The sequence below is a fragment of the Gymnoscopelus microlampas genome, assembly GCF_963454915.1.
Source record: "Gymnoscopelus microlampas genome assembly, chromosome: 19".
NCBI lineage: Eukaryota > Metazoa > Chordata > Actinopteri > Myctophiformes > Myctophidae > Gymnoscopelus > Gymnoscopelus microlampas.
In genome coordinates this window covers 35,272,682-35,284,811 of record NC_139956.1, presented here as the reverse complement: position 1 = coordinate 35,284,811, position 12,130 = coordinate 35,272,682, and the positions used below count along the sequence as shown (strand labels likewise).

Here is a 12,130-nt window from a genome sequence, read left to right as displayed (position 1 = left end):
TTACCTTACCTTTATTACCTTAATAAACATTGTAATGAATACTATATATGCTTCCAGTTTTTAGTTTAACGTCTTCTTTCAATCACCATGATATGCGTTTTGGTAAATTATGGTCCCATTCATTTTAAAATGAATGATAAAGTAGGTTATGTTTCTAGGGTTTCTACTGGTTCTACCGAGTGAAGAGCTGCCCTCGCTGCGGTTTCATCCTCTCTATGCACGGCTCATTTAGACATTCTGCAATGCACAGCAACAACCAGCAGCGTCCTCCCTCTGTCTGTCTGTCTGTCTGTCTGTCTGTCTGTCTGTCTGTCTGTCTGTCAGTCTGTCTCTTTCTCTCTTTCTCTCTGTCTCTCTGTCTGTCTGTCTGTCTGTATGTCTGTCTGTCTGTCTGTCTGTCTGTCTGTCTGTCTGTCTGTCTGTCTCTTTCTCTCTCTCTCTCTCTCTCTCTCTCTCTCTCTCTCTCTCTCTCTCTCTCTCTGTCTGTTTGTTTGTCTGTATGTCTGTCACTCCCCGAGTCCCCCGCTCTCTCTATCTCTGTCTCTACCTCTCTCTCTCTCTCTCTCTCTCTCTCTCTCTCTCTCTCTCTCTCTCTCTCTCTCTCTCTCTCTGTCTCTCTCTCTCTCGCTCTCGCTCTCTGTCTGTGTGTCTGTCACTCTCTCTCTCGCTCTCTGTCTCTCTCTCTCTCGCTCTCGCTCTCTGTCTGTGTGTCTGTCACTCTCTCTCTCGCTCTCGCTCTCTCTCTCTGTGTGTCTGTCTCTCTCTCTCTCTCTCTCTCTCTCTCTCTCTCTCTCTCTCTCTCTCTCTCTCTCTCTCTCTCTCTCTCTCTCTCTCTCTCTCTCTCTCTCTCTCTCTCTCTCTCTCTCTGGATGATGGGTATTTTTGGGACCACTTAGAAGCAGGTTGGCCGCTCCGTGACGGGGGGGGCGGGGATGGGGACGGGGACGGGGGGGGATTTACAACTGCCAGGACGTGGCCTCGCCCCCACCCCCAGGGGACTACAAATGAACTCACCTGTTCCAGCAGATAACGTCTAGGCCCCCCTCATTACCGCCCCCCTCATTACCGCCCCCCCTCGTTAGTCGCCTTCGTTACCCCCCCCTCTCTCTCTCTCTTCTAATTGCTCCCACAGTGCAACTCGTTGCGGTCGTTAGGTGTGGCGGTGGAACGTTATTAGCCCGTGGTTTATATGCCCATCGGATTTCCCTTCCTCGCCAGCTCGTAGCCGTCACATTATGCCCGCTTGACGTGCCAGCCCAGTTCACGGGCGTGTGGGTTTGTCCCGTTCGTATCTCTTGGTGGAAAAAGGCTTCTTAAAGACGCGGTGAAATGAAAAATATGTTTTTCACACTTTTAGATCATACCCTTGGTCATAATGAGGACATAGCCATTTTTGTGTATCTTTTATATCAAAAGTCCCTAAAAGTCGAATGTGAATTACTTCCTGTAAACGAACATCACAAAGACAAGACCGACTTCATCACAAAGACAAGACCGACTTCATCACAAAGACAAGACCGACTTCATCACAAAGACAAGACCGACTTCATCACAAAGGCCATTTATAGTGCCTCTTGACAGATGTGTAAGAGTGGCAGAGTAGCATGGGAGGCTGGTGGGTTTAAAAGGCGCGTGGCGCTCGCTGCACAGCGCGGCTCTCGACAGATGGGGGAGACGAGAGAGGGGGGGGGGGGGCTATAGAGAGACCTGGTCCAATTTTTTATTTAGTTTTTCCTGTCCTCACTCCTCACCGCCAAGCCGTGCAGATGTTGGGAGGTTGCTAGGCGACAGTTAAGGTGCGGGGGAGCAGCGGTAAGCGTGTTATGCTAATGAAGGAGACGAGAGAGAGAGAGAGAGAGAGAGAGAGAGAGAGAGAGAGAGAGAGAGGGGGAGAGGGAGAGGGAGAGGGGGAGAGAGAGAGAGAGAATAAGTGAAAGAGAGAGGGGGAAATGAATGGTGAGAGAGAGGGATAAACCACTCGTTTCTTTTCATGAGTGAAGTCAACGGCACATGAAACAGAGTGAGAGAGAGAATGCAGTCTGACAGTAGGACATCAGAGAAGGGAGATCACTCACATACATACAGTATGGATATGGCAAGCTATGAGCTTGTAGATCTGCTATTTTTGAAAAAACGTTTTTTTCAAAAAACTGTTAGGATTTAGAAAACATTTTTAAGAATCGCCTCAGGTCTTAACTCGTTCAGTGCCAATGACGTCGCCAATGATGCTCAGAACCCAAGATATCATGATTTGAAGATTTGCTGCTCAATTCACTTCTTGTTTAACATCTTACTGAAAAAGGCTCTGGCACTCAGAACTGCCAGAAATAAGTCAGGCACTGAATGAGTTAAGGTCTTAGCCTTTTCTTAGTGTTTTATCCCAATAAAGTTGATTTTCTTTTGTTGTTTTCTCGTCCCCCCATGTAAAGCGTCTTTGGGTACTTGGAAAAGCGCTCTATACATTTTTGATGTTGTTAATATTATGATGACACCCTCCTTTTTCCCTCTACACCAAATCCCTTGCCGTAGGGGTCTGTACTCGGGCCCCTTCCCTTTCCCCTCTGAATCGAATCTCTTTGCCGTATAGGCGTAGAGATGATGATGGCTTTTTTTCACATGAACGCTGGCCTGTTATGAGCTACCCCCCCCCCCCCCCCCCCCAGAATGGGGACGCTATAGGGTTCAGGTGGTTCTATAAATGGTGGTATAGCGTGAGAGAGAGACCCTCACCCTGCCCTGACGGGTGTCTCTTAAGCCGCACTGTCACAGCATATCAGAAGTCTACATATTGCCTTTATTTTTTTTTACAATCGTTCTGGTTTATATGAGCCTGAGGGCTGAAATGAAAACCCTTTGAATAGCACTTTCATCTCTTTTTTTTTTTCCTCTCCAAAATGTGAAACCGTAACACCTCGGTGTGCAGCCGACGTGTGCGCACACCCACGCACGCACGCGCTGCACGCCACGCACATTATCTCATTATCTTCTGTTTGTGCCGCTTGTGTTGAGATCTAGATAAACAGAGCTAATTTTACAGTCAGCTAAACTCGGCAAAGTGAATCGTGATTAGATCTGTTAAATACTTAACCTTGCTTGTCATTCTAGGCGAAAAGGTTAAAAACGTTTTCAAGACTTTTCAAGAGATTACAGAGATTTATTGTCACAAAGATGTACAGGTGTACATGCACTGTGAAACACTTTGTTGGTTGGGTTGCTCCGTAAGAGTACATCATAAAACAAAGCAGACCTGCAAGCTCCAAACGCGTCGCATTGCAACACGACGTGAGCGCGTGTAGAGTTTGCTATTTTGATCTGCTATTTTGACACGACTGAAAGCGATAGGGTTTTTTCCTTCTTCTCATTGGCCTCTGGGCCTCAAGCTTTCGTTGGCCTCGAGCCAACAAAAAAGCTAGAACATTTTCAAAAGACTTTTGATATCCACTGTAACGTTGTGGTTTTGAGACGCATGCAATTTACAGCGCTAGGAGATACGCCTGTTGACAAGTCCTGCTTTATGGTTGCGAGAGCGGGGGGGGACAAAGGCCGAATGAAGAGAACAAAATCTGAAGGCTTCAGGAATAGGCTCTATGCACAGCAGCCATATTGGAAATAAATTGGGCCTTTTCTTACTTCCTTCACAGGTGTTACCAATGATACTAATGAAGGCTCTGTTCCATTCTGGTCAGGGTGCTGATATCGTGCATGTTGGCTCACTAGAAACACTCCATTTTGGTTCCCAAATGGCCCCTTATGGTGGGTTTGTAACTCTGAGAGTGTACAAATGGAACCAAATGGCCCCTTATGGTGGGTTTGTAACTCTGAGAGTGTACAAATGGAACCAAATGGCCCCTTATGGTGGGTTTGTAACTCTGAGAGTGTACAAATGGAACCAAATGGACCCGTAAGGGTCCATTTGGTTCCATTTGTACACTCAGAGTTATGGGGGTCCTTGAAAATAAGACAACCACTATGCCACACTAAATGGAACAGAGCCTTAATTAGTGTCATTGGTAACACCTGTGAAGGCAGTAAGGAAGGGGCCCAATTCATTCCCAATATGGCTGCTGTGCATAGAGCCTATACCAGTGTCTGAATTGAGAAGATGTCTGCCATGCACAAACCACCTGATTTTGATTGATTGATTGAATACTTTACCAACAGTTAGCAAAAAGCACAGAGGTACAGTTATACAATAATGCTTAAAAGGACAGAGTGCAGGGGTCATTTATTTTGGCACGCTAGAAATTTCAACAGGGGGTCCGCGGACCCCCAGGGGGTCCTCAGAGTTACTCAGGGGTAGAGTGGCCGGTAGAGCGGCCAGATGGGAACCGTGAGGTTCCCAGTTCGATCCCGGGCTCCCCCAGAGTTCGTGTCGAAGTGTCCTTGAGCAAGACGCTGAACCCCTAATTGCTCCCGATGAGCAGGTTTGGTTTCTTTCATGGTTTCCTCTGCCATCGGTGTATGAATGTGTGTGTGAATGTAATGCACAATCTATGTAAAGCGCTTTGGATAAAAGCGCTATTTAAATGCACCATTTACCATTTTACTACAGGGGTTCCGCCAAATCTGGGAAATGATGGGGACATTTGCCGAAAATAGCAGATCTACACAAACAGATCTACACAACGCCTCGCGCTGCGAGGTGTTGTGTAGATCTGCTCCAAGAAATATAACAAGCTTGTAGATCTTCTATTTTTTGAAAAATCGTGAAAATGTGTGCAAATCTTGAAAATATATATATATATATATTTTTTTAAAAGACATTTTTTGTGGCTTTTATGCCTTTATTTTGGACAGGGCAGTAGGCCGACAGGAAATGGGGAGAGAGATGGGGGGGGGAGACATACAGCAAAGGTCGTCGGGAACGGGAGTCGAACCCGAGACACGCTGTCATGCTGGATTACCAGCTTATGTGGTATGCGCATGGACCGCTAGGCCAGCGGACGCCCCGAATATATATATTTTTAAACATTTTAACTCAAATCTTTGCTTCTGGGACCCCCTGGAACAACATATTTTGAGATGGGGCTCCGCGGCCAAATACATATAATTTTGCGGGTCCTTGACATGAAAAAGATTGAGCACCACTGATATAGAAACGTGCGTTTTTCAGAATACTGTTGGGCTTTAGGAGACATGTTGAATCGGCTTCAGGTCTTAATGGGTTAAGAGCGTCTGCTAAATGCCTCAATTGTAAAACGTCCCCCTGACTCTCACTCTCTCTCTCTCCCCATCTCTCTCTCTCTCTCTCACACACTCTCTCTCTCTCCCCATCTCTCTCTCTCTCTCTCCAGGTACCATCTCTCCTGCCTGTTCTGTTGTTCAGACTGGGGAAGGAGAGTGATCCATCAGTGTCTCATGCTGTGCTGTCCTCCCTGCCAAACCTGGGGACTCACAAGGTAGGTCTGCCCTGCAGGGGGACAGCGTGGACCTCTGTGGAGGGCTTGCTATTATTACAGTTATTACAGGGGGGACATTACGGGGGGTTTTGTGTCCCGGAAATCTTTTTTTCTGGGACAATGGGGGGGGGGGGGGGGGTGTAATGTGATAACGGCTGTATTGTTCATTTTGCACGGTAAGAATCCTGGGTGTTCATTTAACTCAGAGAGTGTACAGAATCAGAATCAGCTTTATTTGTTTAGTTTATGTTTATGTTCTCACCTACATATGATGCTAATGTTTCAAAATAACGTCTGCTTTCACATAATCGTCTCTGTCGGGTGGAAACCTTGTATGTCAAAAGTAGTAGATCTACAAGCTCGTTTCGAACTTGTAGGTCTGCTACTGCTGGAAATGTTTTCCACTTGCACAAGAAGCATAGATTATTGTTAAACATCTGCATTACTTAACTCATTCACTGCAAGAATTATTGCTGGCCGCGTTTGCCCACTGCCAGAGAATTTTCATTGAAAAAAAAAGTACTCAGGAGCCGAGATACAGAAGTTTGAAGTTTTAAGTTAACAAGGAAGTAGATAGGAGTCTAGATCTTCGAAAAATCATATCTCCTTGGTCTTTGGGTCAAATTGGGAAAAAGAAAAAAAAAAATACGAAATTACGTTTTTTACGTCAGTGGCAGCATTGGTAAACGGGAATAATTACGTTTATTACGTCAGTGGCAGTGAATGAGTTAAGTAAAGAATTGTTATTTTGATCAACGTTTGCCTGTTATCTCTCCTATTGTACCAACATCAATACAGCATGGAATTGTGGACAAAATCTTATCCAACGACAACAAAATATTCTAAGTCCTAGGTCTGAGAGTCTAAATCTCATCAAACAGTGGTCCGTGGCTCAAATGCCGAATAAATAATGGACCTCGATATGAAAAAGGTTGAAAACCACTGATCTGTGGTTGATTTCTAATTGACCTCTCTAACACATCCAACACATCTTGTGTCTGTGCCAGCTGTGTGTCCCACAGGTGCTGCACATTCTCCAGATGCTCGCCAGCGACCCCAAGCTGCGGGCCGTGGCAATGCGTCTCATGACCGCGCTGTGGGTCAAACAGGTTAGTGAGGGTGCCTAACGCCTAGGCCGGCCTGTCACAATAGGGCATCGCAGTTCCCGCCCACTTCCTGGTTCCACTTCAAAATACTCAATGCATTTTTCCCATTGACATTTCCAAAAATATTTATATCAATTAATTTAAGCCTAGAATCAAGCCATCCAGGGTCCTGGTGAATCATGACCATTAAACATTTTTTTCTGTGATTTTTTTAAATTTTTATATTTCATTATATGATATACTATATTTAATAAATACCCTTTGTTTTGCCGTTTTCAATTTTTTTTTTCACAGAATCAAACGTTTTATGGTCATGATTCACCAGGACCCTGGATGGCTTGATTCTAGGCTTAAAATAATTGATATAAATATTTTTGGAAATGTCAATGGGAAAAATGCATTGAGTATTTTGCAGTGGAACCAGGAAGTGGCCGCAACTGCGTAGAGCCCTATTGGCTCTATGCACAGCAGCCATATTATGAAGACATTCACAGGTGTTACCAATGATACTAATGAAGGTTCTGTTCCATTCTGGTCAAACAGAGTCAGGGTGCCGATGTTGTGCATGTTGGCTCACTGGAAACACTCTGTTACACCAATGGGTCTACAGTTGGGGTCCAGGGACCCTCATGGGCTTCCAAATGGCCCCTTACAGGTGTGTAACTCTGAGAGTGTACAAATGGAACCAAATGGACCCGTAAGGGTCCATTTGGTTCCATTTTTACACTCTCAAGAGTTATGGGGGTCCAGTTATGGGGGAGTTATGGGGGAAACCACTGTGATACACTAAATGGAACAGAGCCTTCATTAGTATCGCCTAATCTTTTCGCCTAATCGTCAGGATCGTATCCATTCATTGTACACAAATGTGCCTGTTGAAAAATAGCGAAATAATAATAACGCATCTATAAGCTCACAGCTATGAACTATGAATAAACGATTTGCCCCATTGCATCTTGCGATTGTTTATTCTTCACGCTCCTGGTATGTACCAGGGACTTTTGTATGTGTGAATTATTACATTTGATTCATCAAAGCCTGTATTTAAAACGATTAACCCATTAAGACCTGGAACGCATCTGTGTCACTTTAGATTTTTTTGGCTATTCAAAAATATCAGATATACAAGCTCATAGCGCGGCACCGAGTGCCGCGCTATGAGCTTGTAGATCTGCTATTTTTGAAAAATCTTGAGGATTTAGAAAACATTATAAGAATCGCCTCAGGTCTTAATGGGTTAAGTGAAGTAGACTGTGATGGGATCTCAAATCAATACATGTATTCAGTTGTATTGCATCCAGTATGAGGTTAGTGTATACGTTCTGAGATATTGAGCTGAGTTGATGCGTGCCTGTAGGACCGCGTGTACCCGGACCTCCAGCGCGTGCTGCTGGGTCAGCAGGAGAAGTGGAGCGTGGTGCTGGGGAAGGACACTCAGTGGGAACACATCCTGGCCAGAGCCGCCTGTATCAGGGACATCTGTACCGAGAGGTCAGCCTATACCTCCACTTTATGTTATTTTATATGTATCAGAGATATCTGTACCGAGAGGTCAGCCTATACCTCCACATTATATTATTTTATATGTATCAGAGATATCTGTACCGAGGGGTCAGCCTATACCTCCACATTATATTATTTTATATGTATCAGAGATATCTGTACCGAGGGGTCAGCCTATACCTCCACATTATATTATTTTATATGTATCAGAGATATCTGTACCGAGGGGTCAGCCTATACCTCCACATTATATTATTTTATATGTATCAGAGATATCTGTACCGAGGGGTCAGCCTATACCTCCACATTATATTATTTTATATGTATCAGAGATATCTGTACCGAGGGGTCAGCCTATACCTCCACATTATATTATTTTATATGTATCAGAGATATCTGTACCGAGGGGTCAGCCTATACCTCCACATTATATTATTTTATATGTATCAGAGATATCTGTACTGAGGGGTCAGCCTATACCTCCACCCAGCAGCACTCTACATTAAATCACACTACTGTCTTGCTTTTCCTGTGACATGATGTGAGCTTGTAGATCTGCAATTTTAGGCTAAAGTGTGTGTGTGTGTGTGTGTGTGTGTGTGTGTGTGTGTGTGTGTGTGTGTGTGTACCAGGCCCTACCAGCATGGAGGGGACATGCTAGCAGCCATAACACACACCATGAACCAGTGCAACAAACCTGACCTGGCCAGCCCTGCTGCTCTGGCACTGCAAGGACTGCTGGCTCTGTGCCGGGCAGAGGTGAGAGAGAGACACACACACACACACACACACACACACACACACACACACACGTGCACACCAGCACAGGTTTGTACTATACTTTTGAGGACATTAACATTTTAGAATGACACATTTTATGAATGCCATTCTTAAAAAAAAAATCACACCCAGTGTGAAGTGGGCGGTGTGTGGTCATCACAACATGACTCACTTAAAAAAAAGGATAACTTTTTTTTAAGTCCATACTGCTATTCATAGGGCTGCACATGTGTCATGTGTTTCGCTAGCCAATCACAGTCCTGAATTTGCAAAGTCAGCCAATCACATTACAGCTAGTGGTGATGACACTAGCTGTAATGTGATTGGCTGACTTTGCAAAAGTATAGATTTGCATTGACTGTGGAAGGGTTAGGGGTGTAGACTGCGTTGTAGACTATTGACCAATCACGGTGCAGGATTGGTCAGTGTCCAAAACTCACTTATAGGGGGCGGTTACACCGCCCAAAAAAAAACATTTTTAACTGTAAGCCTAGAGCCAAAAAAACAGCAGATCTACAAGCTCACAATGTGTCGTGCTACGACGCGGACGCGCTGTTAGAGCTTATTAGATCTGCTATTTTTTGGTGCACGACACTGGCGCGCAACTAAGTATGAATCATATTTACCTCTTAATTCTAACCTCTAAATGTGTAATCCTGACCATAACCCCATGGTGTGTGTGTGTGTGTGTGTGCGCGCGCGTGTGTGTGTGTGCAGGTAGTGGACATGGTAACCACATGGAGGGCCCTGGGGCCCAGGCTGAGCTGTGACAGGAGGCCCCTGGTGGTGAAGGCTGTCAGTGAGCTCCTGGCCCTGGTGCCCCAGCTCACCGTTAAGAGCCAGGAGTACCAGGTAGGTACTTGTTACAAACATCTCACACATTCCATATAGCACCTATAAGCATCTGAAGGTAGATCTCCACCAAACAGTTGGTTGGAAAGTGTGAAAAAATAAATATTGTTCCAGTCGTTAGTCGGGACCCTCGACCATGGCGCAGACACCCTTTGTTTACATCCGGGTCCTCGTAGAGGCGTCTACAGCTCTAAACATATCAGCGTAAACGGTAAGAACGGTGGCACTGGATGTACCCCGTTTTAAAAAACCTCTTGCACTTGATGTGTTAAAATCGGCTTCAGGTCTAAATGGGTGAATAGCATTGTGTGTGTGTGTGTTCTGCTTACATGCAGTCCAAGGTAGAGCACGCACATCCAAAAAAGACAGGTGCTGGACAAAAAATATGGACATGGAAAAAGAAGAACAGTCCGTACACTGTGCTGAATCTCCTTAAGAATCAACTTTATAGTACGAAGAAGGACGACGTTTCAACCCGTCAGGGTCTTCATCAGGACTGAATGGGTCAAAGAACTGACTGTTCTTCTTTTTCATGTTCTCTTCACAAACTGTTCTGACAGGATGTGATATGTGTGTGTGTGTGTGTGTGTGTGTGTGTGTGTGTGTGTGTGTGTGTGTGTGTGTGTGTGTGTGTGTGTGTGTGTGTGTGTGTGTGTGTGTGTGTGTGTGTGTGTGTGTGTGTTCTCTATAGAAACTGAAGGAGGAGGTTGTCAGCTTTCTCTGGGGCTATGCCTTAAGCAAGGTCAGTATATACCTCAGGACAGTGTGTGTGTGTGTGTGTGTGTGTGTGTGTGTGTGTGTGTGTGTGTGTGTGTGTGTGTGTGTGTGTGTGTGTGTGTGTGTGTGTGTGTGTGTGTGTGTGTGTGTGTGTGTGTGTGTGTGTGTGTGCTGCGTGCGTGCACGGCTCTATGCACAGCAGCCATATTGGAAAGAAATTGGGCCTCTTCTTACTTCCTTCACAGGTTTTGCCAATGATACTAGGCTTTGTTCCATTTCATGTAACACAGTGGTTCTCAAACTTTTAATTTCAAGGACCCCCATAACTCTGAGAGTGTACAAATGGAACCAAATGGACCCTTACGGGTCCATTTGGTTCCATTTGTACACTCTCAGAGTTACACACCTTTTAAAATGCACAACTGTACCCTGACTCTGTTTGACCCGAATGGAACAGAGCCTTCATTAGTATCATTGGTAACACCTGTGAAGGAAGTAAGAAGAGGCCCAATTTCTCTCCAAAGTGGCTGCTGTGCATAGAGCCTGTTGGAATGATACAAACATATGCTGTGTGTGGTCTTCCAGGAGTGTGAGGTGGCTAGCTGTGGCTACAGATCTCTGTCATCGTTCCCTGAGGATTCGCACACGGTGCTGCATCTCCCTGAGCCGGTAAAACCTGCCTCCCTTCCTCTGGCCTCTGTACTGTAACACCAGTGGTTTTCAACCCTTTTCATATCTAGGCCCATTATGTATTCGTCATTTGAGCCACGGAACCACCGTTTGATGAGATTTAGACTCTCAGACCCAAAACTTAGAATATTGTGTTATCGTTGGATACAATTTTGTCCACAATTCCACGCTGTATTGACGTTGGTACCATAGGAGAGATAACAGGCAAATATTGATCAAAAATAATAATTATTCAATATTAAGTAATGCAGATTTAATAATAAACTCTCGTAAAATTAAACCAGGTTTCAATTTGACACACTCAAGAGTTAAAGATCTATAAGGGTCCATTTGGTTACCAACTCTCCATCATTTAGCTGGGGACCACCCGGAACCCCCTCAAGGACACACTGCCTGGTGGTCCCTGGACCACTGGTTGAGAACCACTGGGATAATTGTATGGGCGAAATTCCTATCAACCAGTCACATCTCTCGTACGGTTCTGTCCTGGTGATATAGGCCAGGCCCGTGGTGAAGCTTCCTACTGACGAAGAGGAGGAGGAGGAGGAGGAGGAGAAAGAGGAGGACCTGTCCGTCCCTGGGTCATCGTACGTGAAGCTCCTCAGCCTCACCCCCTCCCCTGTCCTGCCAGGTACAACGCCCCCCCCCTGAAACCCAACAACATGGTTCCACTTTTACATCCCCGGAAAAGATGCTTTTAAAGATGTTTTTAATGTGCTGCGAGACCGAGGCAAATAGTGTCTAATGATGAACCCAGATGTTAGTTTTTATGCTGTAAGCGACATATCCACTTATTTGCCCTGGGCGAGGGCTTGATTAATCCATTAAGACCGGGAAAGCATGTGCGTCATTATAAGATTTCTTTGGCTATTTAAAATTAGCAGATCTACAAGCTTTGGTCGCGCTATGAGCTTGTAGATCTGCTATTTTTTTCTTTGTAATCTTTGTGCAAATCTTTGAATATATATATATTTTTAAAGCAAACATTTTGATCTCCAATATTTGCTTCTGGGGTTCCATGGAACAAAATATTTTGGATATATTCCTATGTGTTCTCCTCAGCTCTGAGATGTTCCTATATGT

At 44.9% G+C, this 12,130-nt stretch overlaps 1 protein-coding gene across 1 annotated transcript in view; it reads left to right on the top strand.

Moving 5' to 3' along the window:
* focad (focadhesin) overlaps window positions 1-12,130 on the top strand; it is a 113,879-nt gene that overhangs the window by 63,062 nt on the left and 38,687 nt on the right. Inside the window, exons 12-19 of the mRNA XM_084043605.1 lie at window positions 5,295-5,399; window positions 6,407-6,508; window positions 7,863-7,996; window positions 8,641-8,767; window positions 9,506-9,640; window positions 10,332-10,382; window positions 10,943-11,026; window positions 11,546-11,678. Coding sequence (XP_083899731.1) covers window positions 5,295-5,399; window positions 6,407-6,508; window positions 7,863-7,996; window positions 8,641-8,767; window positions 9,506-9,640; window positions 10,332-10,382; window positions 10,943-11,026; window positions 11,546-11,678 — 871 coding nt within the window. The remainder of the gene's footprint in view (window positions 1-5,294; window positions 5,400-6,406; window positions 6,509-7,862; window positions 7,997-8,640; window positions 8,768-9,505; window positions 9,641-10,331; window positions 10,383-10,942; window positions 11,027-11,545; window positions 11,679-12,130) is intronic.